The sequence below is a fragment of the Schistocerca nitens genome, chromosome 5 (genome assembly GCF_023898315.1).
Source record: "Schistocerca nitens isolate TAMUIC-IGC-003100 chromosome 5, iqSchNite1.1, whole genome shotgun sequence".
NCBI classification, from domain to species: domain Eukaryota; kingdom Metazoa; phylum Arthropoda; class Insecta; order Orthoptera; family Acrididae; genus Schistocerca; species Schistocerca nitens.
Window position 1 is genome coordinate 148,773,809 of NC_064618.1, and position 20,067 is coordinate 148,793,875.

The 20,067-nt window shown below is 40.4% G+C and overlaps 1 protein-coding gene across 1 annotated transcript in view; it reads left to right on the top strand.

The window, feature by feature from the left end:
• The window catches only part of LOC126260165 (SET and MYND domain-containing protein 4-like), a 119,585-nt gene that overhangs the window by 16,822 nt on the left and 82,696 nt on the right, over positions 1-20,067 (top strand). Inside the window, exon 3 of the mRNA XM_049957428.1 lies at positions 18,383-18,548. Within this exon, the coding sequence (XP_049813385.1) occupies positions 18,383-18,548 (166 nt within the window). The remainder of the gene's footprint in view (positions 1-18,382; positions 18,549-20,067) is intronic.

The following is a 20,067-nucleotide window of genomic DNA, read 5'->3' on the forward strand; positions in this document are numbered from 1 at the left end:
TCTTGAATTTTTCATGCAGTGTAACATCCTCCCCCTCATGTTCATTCATTTTCTCCCCCCTCACTATAATATTGTCTTCATAGTTTGTACTTTTATATTTATATAGCCCTTCTATACATTCCTTGCATCTTCCAGCCTTACGTTGATGCTCAATTCTAGCTTTTCATCTAGACTCTTGGTGTTCATACAGCTTCATCTCTCCTCCCAAAAAAGTTCTCTGATTTTTGTTAATGCCTTATCTATCCAGGGTGTATACGACCCGGGACAACCAGGAGATCCGTGGAAAACCCGGGAATTTTTTCATCCAGGAGAAAACCGGGAAAAACCCAGGAATTTTTTAGAATTCTGGGAATTTTTCGTTGTTTTAGTTTTCAGTTTAATTTTTGTAATTTTGACTTGTAAGATTCGATAACAAAGGATATTACTGTATCCCGCTACTGCAGAATAATACTGCAACAATAAAACGTGAATGAGAAAAAAAACAAAAATAAAACATAAATTGCAAAGGAAATGTGCCGTGTACAACAACAAAACACAGTGCTCATACAAGCGTGTGCCAACAGCAAACTGTGTCAAAGGTTTTAGGATGACTATACAGTGCTTCATAACAAGAATTTGCCTCTGATGAGTGTGACGTCACAAATGTTTACTAGATTCGTTTTAGCAGTTATGAGCGGGCTCATGCGCATGCTCAGTTGAGTGGCATACGAGTGGTACCTTCTCCCATTTCTGGCTACATAAATGTGGCTGTTGGCTGTGTAAGAATTCGCAGCAAGCAGCTAGATTGCTAGATGCAACCGGGAAAAATTACTGCCGCACCCAAGCTGCCAGATACATGCATGTGCAACAGGCTCGGATCTACGAGGGATGAGGGGGGGGGGGTGGTGGTGCCAAATTCATATTCTTGAGGAGAAAAACCTTGTTTCACAGAGCGCCTAGCATCTAGCGCATGTTGGTCTATCGATTACTCATATGATTTTGATGCGCAACCCTGTTGGTTTTTAAACACTCTGTAAGTTGATTTCTGAATGAATCATAAACCGCACGGGGTAGCCGTGCGGTCTCAGGCGACTTGGCACGTTTCGCACGGCTCCCCCCCTTTGGAGGTTCGAATCCTCTCTCGGGCATGGGTGTATGTGTTGTCCTTCATGTAAGTTAGTTTATGTTAGATTAAGTAGTGTGTAAGCTTAGGGCCCGATGACATCAGCAGTTTGATCCCCAAAAAAAAAAAAAAAAAAAAAAAAAAAAAAAAAAAAAAAACCAACGGAGAGAGAGAGAGAGAGAGAGAGAGAGCGCAAAAGGGGCCGGGCTGTACAAGCTGAGTGGAGTAAAGCAAACAAGTGAATGCCAATCGCAGTCTGATTATGTTGCTGTTTGGGTTTGCGAAGATCAGCGTTGTTATGATTACTAGGGAAATCCATAGATTCAGACTATCAGAGTGGTAATAAGTGACTAACAGGAATAACAGGTAAGAAAGATTATGTAATATCTTCTCGGTGTATCCAGGAAAATGAAATTTTGACACAACATTTTTGTCCAGATTGCTACACTAGTAAGGGCCAGTTGTACAGTCCCCATCTAGCAGTCGCTTAAGTTCTATTATGGAAGTAGTACGGAAAATGGTTTGTACGAACATAACAATGCCTAACCAGACAATAATCAGGGATAACTAAACCGGTGATTCGGGCAGGGTTAGTAAAGTTAACTGACGAATAAGTTTTGACAAAGGCAGGAATAGTTCCAGAACTAGTCATGACAAGATCGTTTGTTAGATCGAGGAAGGAGAGGAAATGGGGACATCATACAAATTAGGGAAGAATATGACGATTTCAAATTTGTATAAAAATCTCGTACTACTACTTTCCAATCTCATTCTTGAGGAACTGGAGCGTATGAATGAAATGTGAAACTAATGTCTAACATAAAGCTTTTTGCATGTGGTAGGCCTAATAGGCATTTTATGTTGGTCTTCGTGAATTATATTCTGTCATGTTATAGAAATGAGCATTTGTGCCAAAAGAGTCTAGTTTATTTGGTGTGTGTTACAATTTCTGCAGTGTTAGAAAGGCCTATTTTATTTTATCTAGCAGACAGAGGCAAAATAGACATAATCAGATCGAGAAACCACACCAGTCTTGGGTACTATTTGTATTAACAGCTTACACAGTATTAGACAATGATATTTCGATTTTCATGTAGCAAAACGTTCGACGAACTATGATGAAGTAATAGATCCTTTCGCAGAAAGGAAAGCAAACCATGTAAAGCTGTAGCAAGATAAGAGAGAAAACAATGCTAGGAGATAAAGATTGAAGAAATGTGTACTGTATTGCTTGTCTTTTGCCTTTAGTGGTTTTATGTTATTGTTGTTGTGTTCTTCAGTCCTGAGACTGGTTTGATGCAGCTCTCCATGCTGCTCTATCCTGTGCAATCTTCATCTCCCAGTACTTACTGCAACCTACATCCTTCTCAATCTGCTTAGTGTATTCATCTCTTGGTCTCCCTCTACGATTTTTACTCTCCATGCTGCCCACCAATGCTAAATTTGTGATCCCTTGATGCCTCAGAACATGCCCTACCAACCAGTCCCTTCTTATTGTCAAGTTGTGGCACAAACTCCTCCTCTTCTCCCCTATTCTATTCAATACCTCCTCATTAGTTACGTGATCTACCCATCTAATCTTCAGCATTCTTCTGTAGCACCACATTTCGAAAGCTTCTATTCTCTTCTTGTCCAAACTATTTATCGTCCATGTTTCACTTCCATACATGGCTACACTCCATACAAATACTTCCAGAAACGACTTCCTGACACTTAAATCTATACTCGATGTTAACAAAATCCTCTTCTTCAGAAACGCTTTCCTTGCCTTTGCCAGTCTACATTTTATATCCTCTCTACTTCGACCATCATCAGTTATTTTGCTCCCCAAATAGCAAAACTCCTTTACTACTTTAAGTGTCTCATTTCCTAATCTAATTCCCTCAGCATCACCCGACTTAATTCGACTACATTCCATTATCCTCTTTTTGCTTTTGTTGATGTTCATCTTATATCCTCCCTTCAAGACACCATCCATTCCGTTCAACTGCTCTTCCAAGTCCTTTGCTGTCTCTGACAGAATTACAATGTTATCGGCGAATCTCAAAGTTTTTATTTCTTCTCCATGGATTTTAATACCTACTCCGAATTTTTCTTTTGTTTCCTTTACTGCTTGCTCAATATACAGATTGAATAACATCGGGGATAGGCTACAACCCTGTCTCACTCCCTTCCCAACCACTGCTTCCCTTTGATGCCCCTCGACTCTTATAACTGCCTTCTGGTTTCTGTACAAGTTTTAAACAGCCTTTCGCTCCCTGTATTTTACCCCTGCCACCTTTAGAATTTGAAAGAGTATTCCAGTCAACATTGTCAAAAGCTTTCTCTAAGTCTACAAATGCTAGAAATGTAGGTTTGCCTTTCCTTAATCTTTCTTCTAAGATAAGGCGTAAGGTCAGTATTGCCTCACATGTTCCACATTTCTACGGAATCCAAACTGATCTTCCCCGAGGTCGACTTCTACCAGTTTTTCCATACATCTGTAAGGAATTCACGTTAGTATTTTGCAGCCATGACTTATTAAACTGATAGTTCGGTAATTTTCACATCTGTGAACACCTGCTTTCTTTGGGATTGGAATTATTATATTCTTCTTGAAGTCTGAGGTATTTCGCCTGTCTCTTACATCTTGCTCACCAGATGGTATAGTTTTGTCAGGACTGGCTCTCCCAAGGCCGTCAGTAGTTCTAATGGAATGTTGTCTACTCCTGGGGCCTTGTTTCGACTTAGATCTTTCAGTGTTCTGTCAAACTCTTCACGCAGTATCGTATCTCCCATTTCATCTTCATCTACATCCTCTTCCATTTCCATAATATTGTCCTCAAGTACATCGCCCTTGTATAGACCTTCTATATACTCCTTCCACCTTTCTGCTTTCCCTTCTTTGCTTAGAACTAGGTTTCCATCCGATCTCTTGATATTCATACAAGTGGTTCTCTTATCTCCAAAGGTCTCTTTAATTTTCCTGTAGGCAGTATCTATCTTACCCCTAGTGAGATAAGCCTCTACATCCTTACATTTGTCCCCTAGCCATCCCTGGTTAGCCATTTTGGACACCCTGTCGATCTCATTTTTGAGACGTTTGTATTCCCTTTTGCCAGCTTTATTTACTGCATTTTTATATTTTCTCCTTTCATCAATTAAATTCAGTATTTCTTCTGTTACCCAAGGATTTCTACTAGCCCTCGTCTTTTTACCTACTTGATCGTCTGCTGCCTTCACTACTTCATCCCTCAGAGCTACCCATTCTTCTTCTACTGTATTTCTTTCCCCCATTCCTGTCAATTGTTCCCTTATGCTCTCCCTGAAACTCTGCACAACCTCTGGTTCTTTCAGTTTATCCAGGTCCCATCTCCTTAAATTCCCACCTTTTTGCAGTTTCTTCAGTTTTAATCTACAGTTCATAAGCAATAGATTGTGGTCAGAGTCCACATCTGCCCCTGGAAATGACTTACAATTTAAAACCTGGTTCCTAAATCTCTGTCTTACCATTATATAATCTATCTGATACCTTTTAGTATCTCCAGGGTTCTTCCATGTATACAACCTTCTTTCATGATTCTTGAACCAAGTGTTAGCTATGATTAATTTATGCTCTTTGCAAAATTCTACCAGACGGCTTCCTATTTCATTTCTTACCCCCAATCCATATTCACCTACTATGTTTCCTTCTCTCCCTTTCCTACTCTCAAATTCCAGTCACCCATGACTATTAAATTTTCGTCTCCCTTCACTACCTGAATAAGTATTTTATCTCATCATACATTTCATCAATTTCTTCATCACCTGCAGAGCTAGTTGCCATATAAACTCGTACTACTGTAGTAGACGTGGGCTTTGTGTCTATCTTGGCCACAATAATGCGTTCACTATGCTGTTTGTAGTAGCTTACTTGCACTCCTATTTTTTTTATTCATTATTAAACCTACTCCTGCATTACACCTATTTGATTTTGTATTTATAACCCTGTATTTACCTGACCAAAAGTCTTATTCCTCCTGCCACCGAACTTCACTAATTCCCACTATATCTAACGTTAACCTATCCATTTCCCTTTTTGAATTTTCTAACCTACCTGCCCGATTAAGGGATCTGACATTCCACGCTCCGATCTGTAGAACGCCAGTTTTCTTTCTCCTGATAACGACATCCTCCTGAGTAGTTCCCGTCCGGAGATCCGAATGGGGGACTATTTTACCTCTGGAATATTTCACCCAAGAGGACACCATCATCATTTAACGATACAGTAAAGCTGCATGCCCTTGGGAAAAATTACGGCTGTAGTTTCTCCTTGCTTTCAACCATTCGCAGTACCAGCACAGCAAGGCCGTTTTGGTTAGTGTTACAAGGCCAGATCAGTCAATCATCCAGACTGTTGCCCCTGCAACTACTGAAAAGGCTGCTGCCCCTCTTGAGGAACAACATGTTTGTCTGGCCTCTCAACAGATACCCCTCTGTTGTGGTTGCACCTACGGTGCGGCCATCTGTATCGCTGAGGCACGCAAGCCTCCCCACCAACGGCAAGGTCCATGGTTCATGGGGGTGGGGTATGTACCCTATATTTAATTTCATGTCACCCAAAACAGAAATTTATTAGCTAAAAGGCAATAAAGAGTGCAAATTTTCTGGAGAGTTCTTGTTCTCCCGATTACAAATAATCCCATCCAGTATTAATTGTGAATTTTTTTTAATTTTATTTAAAAAAAAAAAAAAGAAGTGCAGAATGTCAAACTGTGCGACTGGGTGCAGGAGAGGCACTAGGGCATTTTAATTTCTACTGTCCTGAATATAGTTTGTTGGCATCCAATACAAAATATACATGTTTCAATTCCACGGAGCAAAATACAGTGATGTGCGATAGAAGAATGCTGTGTGAAATGGGGTGGCACTGCACAAAATGGATCAAATGGCTCTGAGCACTATGGGACTTAACAGCTGAGGTCCTCAATCCCCTAGAACTTAGAACTACTTAAACCTAACTAACCTAAGGACATCACACACCTCCATGCCCGAGGCAGGATTCGAACCTGCGACTGTAGTAGTCGCGCAGTTCCGGACTGAAGCGCCCCCCACACTTAAGACCAAATAAAATGCCTTACATTTCCTGTAACACATATGTTTTATGTATCAGACCTTTCAGACAGCTGTGCGCTAACATATTTCGAAAATTTGATTTTTTTACAATTTTTGACATATCTCAAACGCTCAAGGAAGGAGGCTGGGTGAGAGGCGGGGGAGGGGGGGGGGGCACCACTATCTTAGTATTGCCCCAGTTCGGAAATATCGTAGATCCGAGGCTGATGCGCAGAGCAGCCTGAGTTATAGTGGGGAAGTGTGTTGTCTCCATGTGACCCGTGTTTACATTTAGTGATTTTGTTGTTTCCTCTTCGTTTACTGCTCTCTCGTCAAATGGAAACAAAATGGATTTCTGTGGCCGGGAGCTATCAAGTGAATTAAAATACATTCACATAATTACGGAAGGCTAATATACGTTATTAGTTTCAAATTTATTTTATTTCCACTTTTCTTACAGCCATGCATTAATCGCCTTCTAGAACAATGAAGTTATTTTTGTCAGTTTGCTAAAGAAATTTTGTTTTTATTATCTTTCATGCTGAGGCAGTCAATGTGTTTAAAACAAAGTGTTTAGTTCCACACTATTGGCTAATTTCAACTGCTCGCTGCATTTCAAGTGCACATTTTGATCTTCTAGCACGTATGGCACTATGCCATAACAAAGAATAAAAAATTAGTTAATACAGTCCTGGTACTCCAAGAAAATTTACATCCCAAAACCCACACTGGAAAGCTTAATATCAGGTCAAGGCCTGCTTCATTGGGAATCTGGACATACGAATGTTCTCTTTAAGTATGCACTTTAAATGTGCCATTTTAGTATGGTTCATGAAATTCCGATGCTCTTAGATATCCTCTGATGTCTTTTTTTCTTTTATGACATAATGTAAGATCTTTTAATGTTTTACACGTACGAACATACGGGCTTCCTGTGTCATAGCAGCTGCCAAAGTGCGGTGGCGCCTGTTATCGGGCGCTCTCTGACAACTACTGAAACGAACCTATTTCTAACGGGTCACGGGAAAATATTGCGAATGGTGGTTTGAAAAGCGTTACTTTCAAAGTAAATTTCCTTTTACGCAAGTTGAACTATGTGCGAAAATGTACGATGAATTTCGTAAATCACAGAGCATTTGATGATGAGCCATTTAGAAGTATTTCGAGCCCAGAAGATCAGAAATACATGTCGTTAATATGAGCAAATTGATGTAGTGCTACAGGAAGCTCTCTCTCTCCTCTGTGGTAGCTAATTTATTCGAGGAAAACTTTGAGGCCAAGTCACTGGACTCAGCTAAAAGTTTTACTGGCACATTTGTGCGATGTATCCTAAAGTGTAACATGCACAAAAAATCAATATTATACGTGAAAGCTTAGCTTCTCTTGCAGCTTATTAACCTTAGAGACCAATATTATATATGAAAGCTTTGCTTTCCTTGTAGCGACACTATGTATATTAATTTAAAACATTGACTTTTCCTGTTTATGGATCCGCACTACTTAACAGTGATGTTGCTATTAGCTGACTACATCTCGTGTCCTGTGATTTGAATATCCGCTGTCATCGGCTGGCGGGATCACGTGACATGAGCTATGACTAGCTTACAAAAGTGCATCACAATCTCGATTACAATGGTTCGGAAAGTGACATGCAGTGTTTGGTGGAATTCAAATCTATACTTTCGTAAATGAAAATATACAGCGTATATATTGCTGCACATAAAAATCTTTCCAAAAGGAGTTTTCTTCCCTGAGTTTCGTTTTCTAAAGTGCTGGGAAATTCCATGCCTGTGTATAAAAACATAACCATTTAATGGATTGATAAGTTTTACAGTTCCAAGGGAAAATATACTGTCACTTAATAACATGGAAAAAGTATGTTTTCATCCAGAAGAAAGTGTATTTTTAACCTGGAAATCCGGGTATTTTTTTTCCTTGTCTGCTTATAGATCACCCGTCACTCTCCCTTTTTTATGTATCTGTATACCCTTCCGCCTGTTTCACTTTTTGCATTTTGATGTTTTCTTCTTCCATCAGTTGAATTTGATATCTCATATGTTATCCAAGAATTCCAATGTGGCATTTTCTTTTTGCCTAGTTGTTCATTTTGTGCAGTTTTTACCGTTTCATTTCTGAAGGCTACCCATTTACCTTCTATCATGTTTCTATAACTTGTTTCTGTCAGCTATTCCCTAACACTCCCTTTGAAACTACCAACAATCTTCAGTTCTTTCAGCTTATTCAGGTTCCCCTTCCACAATTTCCTCCCTTATTGCAGTTTCTTCACTTGTAATCAGCATTTCATAATATGGCCAGAGTCTACATTTACTCCTGTAACAGTTTTGCAGTTTAAAATCTCTGTCTTAGCAGTATATAATTTATCTAAAATCTTCCAGGTCTCTTACACATATACAGCCTTCTTCCATGATTCTTAGACCAGGTGATTAAATTGTACACTGTGCAAAATTGTACCAGACAGCTTCCCCTTGGATTCCCTGTGCCCATTCCATGTTCTTCTATAGTTTTACCATCTCTTCCTTTTGCTGCTGTCAAATTCCAGTCACCCAACACAGTTAATTTTTCATCTCCAATAATCTACTGGATAATTTCTTTTATCTCGTCATACTTTTTTTCAGTTGGTGAGTTGTAGCCTTGTGTCTGTCTGATGACCTGTTCACTATGCTATTCATAGTACCTTATGCACATCCCTCGTTTCTTGTTCGTTATTAAACCTACTCCTTCATTACTCGTATTTGATTTTGTGTTGACTACCTTTTTCTATTGTAATGAGAAATCCCGTCCTATCTGTTACTTGTAATTTACTAACTCCTACCACATCTGACTTCAAGTTCTATAATGCAGCTGGTTAAGGCGGTCTAACATTTCACACTCCAACCAGTAGCATGCCAATTTTTTTCTTTTTCTTTTTTCTGGTAACAGTGTCCAGATTAGCCCCTACTTGGAGATCCAAATGTGGGACAGTTTTATCTCTGGAATATTTTACACAAGAGGATGCCATCTTCATTCATTCATAAAGCAGAGCTGCATACCCATGGGGAATAGTGTGGCTGTAGTTCCCATATTACAAGGCCAAATTGGTCAATCTTTCAGAGTGTTGTCCGTGTAACTACTGAAAAAATTGCTACTCCTCTGCAGGATCATGTGGCTGTCAGGCCCCACCATAGGATGATCACATAGGCTCAGTTGTAAATGGAGCAAATGGCAGATTGTGGGTCATTGTTAGAATACTAAGGAAATACAATCAGTCTATAAAGGAGATTGCTTACAAACATCCATGTGGCCAATGCTAGAAAATTGCTCAAGTGTGTGGGATCCATACAAAATGGGACTAGCAGGGGATACTTAACGTATTCAGAGAAGGGCAGCATGAATGCTCAAAGGTTTGATTGACCCTGGGAGAATGTAATGGAGATACTGTAGGGACTGAAATGGCAAACAGTTGAAGATAGACACAAACTATTTTGAGTTCATAATCTCCATCAGCAGACATTGAGATGAAGACAGAGAAGCTGTGCAGTTATCACAGAACACTTGTCATGAAGAGCTCAGACAAAGCTTGTCTTGGGCAGAGCCACTGACTGAGGTGATTGTGTGCTGGCATTAACAGGCTTGTCAGTTAGTTCCACCATTGATTTCAGTGCTTATGGATGAAGACTTTGTCTTGCACAGTGCTCTGTTTCTATGTGCTCGGACCGAGCGAGGAGGCACAGTTGTTAGGACACTGGACTCGCATTCAGGAGGATGACATTTCAAATCCATCTCCGGCCATCCTGATTTAGATTTTCCATGATATCCCTAAATCATTCCAAGCAAATGCTGGGATGGTTCCTTTGAAAAGGCACGTCTGGTTTCCTTCCCCATCCTTCCCTAATCCGAACTTGTGCTCAGTCTCTAATGACCTAGTTGTCAACGGGATGTTAAACACTAATCTCCTCATCCTCCTCCATGTGCTCAGTTGTCAGTTGCTCACACAGGTCACATGTTGTGTTTTCCTCCATGCTTGTTCTCTGTGTGGTATTTAGACTCTGCTCCCCTGTAGATTGGCTCGTACATGAAGGTTAATTCCCTCATCCAGAGTTAAGCTCCCTGGCTTGTAGTTGAGCAACTGGTGGCTTGTATAGTTAAATTCATGCTGACTGATGATCCCATGGCATTGTCATGCCCTTGCAGATAAATCGAGAAACTACTTATAAAATTTCAAGAATCAGCTGTAAATGATGAATCGAGGAATGTACTACATCTCCCTATGTATCTCTCTCCTAGGGATTGCAAGGACAATATTAGAGTAATTGCAGTGTGCACAGAGGTGTTTAAATGGTCATTCTTTCTCCATATGTGAATGGGACAAGGAGAAGCCCTAATAAATGGTACAATGGGAAGTACCATGTATCACATGTCTTAGTGCTTGCAGAACAGCCAGTGCCATATTAGCCACATAGTGAGAGTTAGTAAATGCTACAGGCCCCATGCATTAGGGGTCCCCATACCTAGATGTTAGTAGAATCTGTTAAGTTGGATATTAATCTTGTTCTATCTACTGTTCAATGGAAAGATGATGGTGTTCAAATCTACAATGAGTAATAACAATTTTAGCTCATTTCTAAAAGTGAGCACTGGCCACACCATATGTTATGTTTCGTAGATTGACAACATTGCAAAACTTACAGGGAAATTCTCTAATGTTATCCAAGCTAGTCCAAGCAACCCAATTAATTAGAATAGGGGTCCGTTGATTACCAATAAAAGTAATTAATGGCTACTGTACTCATTTTTGTAAATCTACTGTTACAATTATTCATTTCTTCTACAATGTATTTACTTTACCTACAGTACTTTTGATACAAGCTGCCTAGAGTGGAGACTGTTTTTTTGTTGGTGCATTATTGTTGCAGAACATATTGTAGTTTCATGGTTCCTGTGTTTCTTTTGTGTCATTTTCTTACTACTTGCTGTGGAGTACAAAGATACGACACTACTGTTCTACATCTACTTCGATACTCCGCAAGCCACTGTATGGTGCTGACAGAGGGTACCCTGTACCAATACTTGTTATTTCCTTTCCTATTCCACTCGCAAATAGAGTGAGGGAAAAATGACTGTCTGTTTGCCTCTGTATGAGCCCTAATTTCTCATATTTTATCTTCGTGGCCCTTACGGGCATTGTATATTAATGGCAGTAGAATCATTCAGCAGTCAGCTTCAAATACCAGTTCTCAAAATTTGCTCAATAGTGTTTCTCGAAAAGAACGTCATCTTCTGTCCAGGGAGTCCCATTTCAGTTCCCAAAGCAACTCTGTAACACGTGTTGCTTGAACGTACCGGTAACAAATCTAGCAGCCTGCCTGTGAATTGCTTCAATATCTTCCTACAATCCGACCTGGTATGGATCCCAAACACTCAAGCAGTACTCAAAATTAGGTCACACCAGTGTCCTGTATGTGATCTCCTTCACAGGTGAACCACTCTTTCCTAAAATTCTCCCAATAAATTGAAGTCTAGGATTTGCCTTCCCTACCACATTTCTCATGTTCATTTCACCTCATATCGCTTTGCAACGTTATGCCCAGATATTTAAATGATTTGACTGTCAAGCAGGACATAAGACCATATCTGAACATTAAAGGTTTGATCTTCCTACTCATCCGAATTAACATACATTTTTCCACATTTAGGGCTAGCTGCTATTCATCACACCAATTTTAAATTTCATCTAAGTCATCTTGTATCTTTCTACAGTCACTCAACTTCGACACCTCACCATACACCACAGCATCATCAGCAAACAACTGCGGATTGCTGTCCACACCATCAGCCAGATCATTTATGTGTATAGAGAACAACAGCAGTCCTAACATACTTCCCTGTGGCACTCCTGATGATATCCTTGTCTCTGATGAACACTCGCCATCAGGGACAACATACTGATTTCTATTATTTAAAAAGTCTTTGAGTCACTCACATATCTGTGAAATTATTCCGTATGCTCATACCTTCATTAACAGCCTCCAATAGAGCACCGTGTCAAACACTTTCCTGCGATCTAGAAATATAGAATCTGCCTGTTGCCCTTCATCCATAGTTCTCAGTATATCATGTGAGAAAAGGGCAAGCTGATTTTCACATGAGTGATGCTTTCTGAAACCATGCTGATTTGTGCGAAAAAGCTTCTCAGTCTCAAGAAAGTTCATTATATTCAGACTGAGAAGATGTTCAAGGATTCTGCAGCAAACATAAGTCAGGGATATTGGCCTGTAACTTTGTGGGTCTATTCATTTACCTTTCTTATGTAATGGAGTCACCTACACTTTTTTACAGTCACTTGGGATTTAGTGTTGGGTGAGAGATTCTTGATAAATGCAAGCTAGGTAAGAGGCCAATGCAGTAGAGTACTCTGTAAAATCTAACTGGGGTTCCTTCTGGACCTGGTGATTTATTTGCTTTCAAATTCTTCCGTTGTTTTCTACACCAGGTATGCTTATTACACACATAAAAAAAAGTTTTGCATCACCTCGGTTCCAAGAGTTCTGGAACCTGTACAGAAAATTGGAACAGAGATGAACATAAACATCATTTTCGCCTTTTATATTTCTCATGAAAACCACACATTGCATGTTGTACCACCATGCAGCGAGACCTTCAGAGGTGGTGGTCCAGATTGCTGTACACACCGGTACCTCCAATACCCAGTAGCACGTCCTCTTGGATTGATGCATGCCTGTATTCATCGTGGCATACTATCCACAAGCTCATCAAGGCACTATTGGTCCAGATTGTCCCACTCCTCAACGGTGATTTGTCATAGATCTCTCAGAGTGGTTGGTGGGTCACGTCGTCAATAAACAGCCTTTTTCATTCTATCCCAAGCATGTTTAGCAGGGTTCATGTCTGGAAGAACATGCTGGCCACTCCTGTCAAGCGATGTCGTTATCTTGAAGGAAGTCATTACAAGATGTGCATGATGGGGGTGCGAATAGTAGACCATGAAGATGAAAGCCTCGCCAATATGCTGCCTATGTGGTTGCACTATCAGTTTGAGGATGGCATTCACGTATCGTACAGCTGTTATGGCGCCTTCCTTGACCACCAGCAGCAGCGTACATTGGCCCCACATAATGCCACCCCAAACCAGCAGGGAACCTCCACCACATTGCACTTGCTGGACAGTATGTCTAAAACTTTAACCTGACCGGGTTGCCTCCAAACGCGTCTCGGACAATTGTCTGCTTGAAGGCATATGCAACACTCATCGGTGAAGAGAACAAGATGCCAATCCTGAACAGTCCATTCGTCATGTTGTTGTACCACGCTGCATGGTGTCATGGGTGCAAAGATGGACCTTGCCATGGACAACGGGAGTGAAGTTATGCATCATGCAGCCAACTGTGCACAGTTTGAATCGTAACATGACGTCCTGTGGCTGCACGAAAAGCATTAATCAACATGGTGGCATTGCTGTCAGGGTTCCTCCGAGCCATAATCCTTAGGTAGCAGTCATTCACTGCAGTAGTAGCCCTTGGATGGCCTGAGTGAGGCATGTCATCGACCGTTCCTGTCTCTCTGTATCTCCACCATGTCCGAACAACATCGCTTTGGTTCACCCTGAGACGCCTGGACACTTCCCTTGCTGAGAGCCCTTCCTGGCACAAAGTAACAATGCGGACGCGATCGAACTGCGGTATTGACCATCTAGGCATGGTTGAACTACAGACAACATGAGCTGTGTACCGCCTTCCTGGTGGAATGACTGGAACTGATCGGCTGTTGGACCCCCTCTGTGTAATAGGCGCTGCTCATGCATGGTTACTTACACCTTTGGGCGGGTTCAGTGACATCCCTGAACAGTCAGAGGGACTGTGTCTGTGATACAACATCCACAGTCAACGTCTACCTTCAGGAGTTCTGCGAACTGGGGTGATGCAAAACTTTTTTTGATGTGTGTACTGTGTCATTCATATGGGAGTCTGTCAGATGGCCAAATGACAGTATGTTTGTACGATGCTCCTTTGTGAATGATTTCCTGAACGTGAAATTAAAACATTAGCTTTCATTTTGCTATCATCAGCTGTCATACCAGCAACATGGGACTCAATGGAAGCCCTAGACTTGTTAGATATTTTACAGATGACCAGAATTTTCTCAGGTTCTCTGCCAGATCAGTTGCTAAGATATCATGGTGGTAATTGTTGTGTGCTTCGTGCAAAGACCTTTTCACACCTGCATGAATCTCTACTAACCTTCGCTTGTCATCATTTATGTGTTCCCTTCTGAATCGAGAGTGCAACAGCCTCTGCTTCCTCAGCATCGACCAAATTTCATTATTAAACCATGGTGGGTCTTTTCCATCCTATATCCACTTATTAGGCACATAACTCTCCACACGATGGTGTACTGTACAGGACAGCCGGATTGGAAGGCAGTGGGCAGGAATGAACCATTAGGAAGATTTTAGTTAATAGGTCTTTTATTAGCAGAGACTGCATTGAAAAAGGAGCACATAGTCAGGCCTATGAAGGCGAGGGTGAGCCAGAGCATAGTCAGGGGCGAAATGTAGTTCACGTAGCTAAGGAAAAATGGTGTCTGCCATTCAGACAAGTCTGACTGGTGTGGCAGCTACTGAAAAAACAAAGTCTGTGGTGCTGCAGCACCGGGATGGGCAGGAGATGTTGGCTGCTACAGGGCACACAATCGAAAGAGAGCCCCGGCGGAGGGCGGCAGAGTACATCCAGCTCAGCCACACGGCTTCCTCAGCCCTGATTGGTCAGAAGCTGAGAAACCCGCGGGGTGGCATGGAAATTTCCAGAGTGTGACCTGCTCAGTGTTGCAGAGATGGTGTTACCTTGTCAGCACACGAGGGAGGCACATGATCGAGATTGCCTATCCCAGTGCTGACTTGCTGGTCCTGGATCATGGGATGGGAAAGTTACAGGCAGCTGAAGCTGCCGGCTACTGCTTGAGGATAAAGTGACTTTTGAAAGCGAATAAAAAATAAAATAAAATCCCCTACTTTCGGCCTACTATCTGGCTCATCCTTACAGTACAATCTGCGTAAACTTTGCCCATAATTCCTCTACATCCATCTTACTGGAACTAAATGATTCGAATTCACTGTTTAAGTGAGATGTTAATAATTCATTATGTGAGATGTTAATAACTGCTTATATGCTCTATCTATCAGAAACACTCTCCTAGCCTTCTTGACTGCTTTATTCACTTCCATAATCATAGTTTCTATAATGGCATCATGATCACTAATCCCCGTTTCTATACTGACATTGTCGATGAGGTCTGGCCTATTTTTAGCTACCAGGTTTAAGATATTTCCATTGTCTGGGCTGCCAAGCTAGCTGCTCAAGATAATTTTCAGAAAATGTGTTCAAAAGTACGTCGCATAACTGTCTGTACCCCCCCCCCCCTCCCCTCCCCTGCCCCACAATGAATTCATAGGCATCCCAGTCTATACTTGGCATGTTAAAGTCGCCTCCAACTAGTATTGCATGATCTGGGTATTTACATGCTATCGACCGTAGACTTCCTGTGAATGACTCTAGAATTTCACAGCAGAATCGTGTGGCCCATAAAACCATCCAACAATTAACTTTGTTTCACCTACACCTGTTATGCATGACTGTTTAATGACAAGAGAAGATATTAATAGGCTGAAATATTGTTTTATATAGTGATTGCAAAATATTCTAACAGAAAAACGAGAAACACTGAAGAGTACGTTAAGCTTGGTTGGCCGTGGGGTCTAATGTATGACTTTCCGGGCAGAAAGGAGCGCCTAGTCCCCAGCACGAATCCGCCCAGCGGACTTGTGTTGAAGTACGGTGAGCCGGCCCGTCTGTGGATGGTTTTAGGTGGTTTTCCATCTGCCACGGCGAATGCGGGCTGGTTTCCCTTATTCTGCCTCAGCTACACTATGTCGGTGATTGCTGCACAAACAAGTTCTCCACGTACATGTACACCACCATTACTCTACCATGCAAACATACGGGTTACACTCACCTGGTATGAGACGTTCCCTGGGGGGAGGGGGGGGGGAAGGGTGTCCACCGGGGGCTGAGCTGCACAATAACCCTGGGTTTGGTGCGGGGCAGCAGAGGGGTGAAGTGGACTGCGGTAACCACTGTGGCTGCAGCAGGGACGGAGCCTCTCCATCGTTTCTAGGCCCCCGGTTAACATACAATACAATACATACAAGGTAAGCTTATTCGTTTTGTTTATATATGCTACCAAGTTTTAAGAAAAGTGCAACATATATAACAATATTCATATCAATTATTAGTGATCAATCTGATTTTAAAATGTGAATATAACAGAGGGAAACATTCCACGTGGAAAAAATATATCTAAAAAGAAAGAAAGATGATGAGACTTACCAAACAAAAGCGCTGGCAGGTCGATAGACACACAAACAAACAAACACAAATATACACACAAAATTCAAGCTTTCGCAACAAACTGTTGCCTCATCAGGAAAGAGGGAAGGAGAGGGAAAGACGAAAGGATGTGGGTTTTAAGGGAGAGGGTAAGGAGTCATTCCAATCCCGGGAGCGGAAAGACTTACCTTAGGGGGAAAAAAGGACAGGTATACATTCGCACACACACACATATCCATCCACACATACAGACACAAGCAGACATATTTAAAGACCTTAAATATGTCTGCTTGTGTCTGTATGTGTGGATGGATATGTGTGTGTGTGCGAATGTATACCTGTCCTTTTTTCCCCCTAAGGTAAGTCTTTCCGCTCCCGGGATTGGAATGACTCCTTACCCTCTCCCTTAAAACCCACATCCTTTCGTCTTTCCCTCTCCTTCCCTCTTTCCTGATGAGGCAACAGTTTGTTGCGAAAGCTTGAATTTTGTGTGTATATTTGTGTTTGTTTGTTTGTGTGTCTATCGACCTGCCAGCGCTTTTGTTTGGTAAGTCTCATCATCTTTCTTTCTTTTTAGATATGATTTTAAAATGTTGTTGTTATAATTCGTGTACTACCGAATACAGTAAATATATACTTCACGTTGAGCCACCAAGGGTGAGATTAACTTTTTGAAATCACACATATGGTGGTGTAGGAGTGGGTGCCAGGTTTCACACCATGCAGCCATCCACCCTGGTGGACCCTCATTTGTGAAAATATGACAAAAGTAATTTCTCATGAGAGACTAAAAAATTAAAAATAACCTGAGTTTACCCTGTAGCCCCATAGCATATAGCCAAGGCTACAGGCTCATTAGCTAAAGGTCACATGTTTAGTAGTTACAGAACGGCAATTATTTTTAAAATTCTTAAGCAGAATTATTGTGGTAGTTTATTTTCATTAATTTATTTTGGTTTTAAATGTAATTCTTTTCTTAAATTTAATCTCTGCTCCTTGAATTCCTCATTTTAATCATTGTATTAAGTTTATTATTTTGCACAGATTTAATTAAGTGAATTTGTATAAAAAGTGTGAATGCGGTAAGAGAGAATTTATGTTTTAGCATAGTGTGAAAGTAATTTATGTTTTAAATTCTTGTATGATGATAACCATCCATCGTTTTGGGACAAAAGTAAAGTGCTGTTTTATTTTATATGCTAAACTTTGAGGCCTAAAGCAAACCAAGGGCGGCCTCTCGGCATTCACAATGGACTGCGTGCTAGCTTAATGTGGCAATGAGAACAGCTGTCTGTGTTGTTGAAGAACAGAAGTGACGCTCCCCTCCATTGGTGGTAGAGTCTGTGGTTTATAGGTTTTTTTTATTTTTCATCATCGTCATCATTGCAATCGCTGTCAATGCACATCATGTACAACCCAGCAGTGTTTCACAGGACGAAAAATTTGGAGGTGGCAATTCAACAGTAAACAGGGAAAGAGAACATGGTAGAGTTACTGAAAATTGGTGCTGAGGCATTGGAAGGAGAGTCATATGTAATTAGACACATTCATATCTTGCCATTATTGACAATAATGAAATGCCATTACTGATAGTGTAGCAAATTGTCAATCTGTTGAATATTATGCTCCTGTATCCTCATTGTAATATGATCCATTTATTTTATAACTTTTTTCATGAAATTTATAGCTCAAGTAGTTAAATTTTGTCTTAATATTTTCCAAATTGTTTCACTTTACTAGCCTTTAACATAACTTATTTTCTACATGCCACCAACTTATTAGTGGTTCCTTGTATTTTTATTTACAGGAATGCCTTAAGGACATTGAATTAGCATTAGGTAATAACTATCCAGAGTCTTTGAAATATAAACTCTATACCAGGAAGGCCGAATGTATGGAAAAACTGAACAGATACAAAGAAGCCATTGATGCCTATAACTGTGCACTGCAGCTGTTGAAGGATGCTAACATAGGTAAGATGGTCAATCACATATCGATACAGTTCATTTTGTGGTCGTTATTCAAGTTTCCATGCATATATTTTTTGTTTATGTCAGTGAACGAATAATACAAGACCATCTTCGCTAATTTGTTCTTTTATTTGTATCTTGAAACGAAGCATTATTTTACTTACAGGTTTTCTCTGTAGCACGAGAACAATATTGGCATTGGTGTATCTGTCATATATACAGATTATCTTTAAACTATATATGTTTCAAACATCTAACACTTTAAAAAAATCACTCAATATTTATGTACCTACTTTTCTCACATACATTTAATTTTTATAGTGATAAGTCTGAGAAAGCATCTTTATAGTACAAAATACTGATCTATACTTAAACATTTTACAGCAAGCAGTTATTAACAGCTGTCTAAAATATTGAAGTATCTTTTGTCATTTAACTTATTGTACAGCTTGCTCCCTGTTTATGTTGGTTTGTTTGCGCTTTAGTGCTGCAAGTGCATATTGAAAATGTGCATCACACTTACTTCTTATGTAATATATGTTCCATAGATACCAGGTTGTTACTACTCTATAAAAGATTGGTAATGAATTTTATTACTTGTTAAGTTCACTCCAGGCAAATGCCAGGATGGTTCCTCTAAAAGGGCACGGCCGACTTCCTTCCCCATCCTTCCCTAATCCGATGAGACCGATGACCACGCTGTCTGGTCTCCTTCCCCAAAACCAACCAACCAACCCAACCTGTTAAGTTATATAGTAGTAATTAGCACAATTATCAGTTTGAGTAACAAAAGTCATAATTTGTTCTTAGTAGACTTTACAGGCGTAGCGAGCAGTGACTGCTGCTGCATGTTAATCTATAACTTGACTTGTTCCAAATCCTTTAAGGCTTTCCTTCATGATAGGATTTACAGAATACTGTGTTTGTGCAACTAGACATTTAAGCACAGTAATAAAAGTAAATGAAGTTTCTTAAATAAAAGACCTGTACTAATTTTAAAGTCTGAAATTTCCCTGACTTTTACAGTTCTTCTTTGGGATAAGACACAATCTTTGGTGGCAGATAAGTTTCCCCAGAAGAGTTTGCCATATCGCAGTGATGGCTACTGTCAGTTTGGATGCATAACCAGAAATAATTATCCTAACTTCTTCTAATGTGGGTCACAGCCACTATAAATTCTTTAAGTAACATCATTTTCCACTTTTGATTATAACTGCTTTTATTGAACTTTTGCAATTTTCACTTGTGTGTCATTGTCTAGCATAAGGTTCATAGAAATAGGTTAAAAATAACAGTGTCTTCATAAGGCTGTGTCACCCTCGATGGCAATAACAGCCGTTAACTCTGTTACCATCGATTATTTTGACACAGTTGTTTAGGGCTGTTGTTATTTTTAACCTGTGTCTGTGCTGCAATATACCAATGAATCTTATGCTTGACATTCGGCAATCAACAGCATCGATTATTTTGACACAGTTGTTTAGGGCTGTTGTTATTTTTAACCTGTGTCTGTGCTGCAATA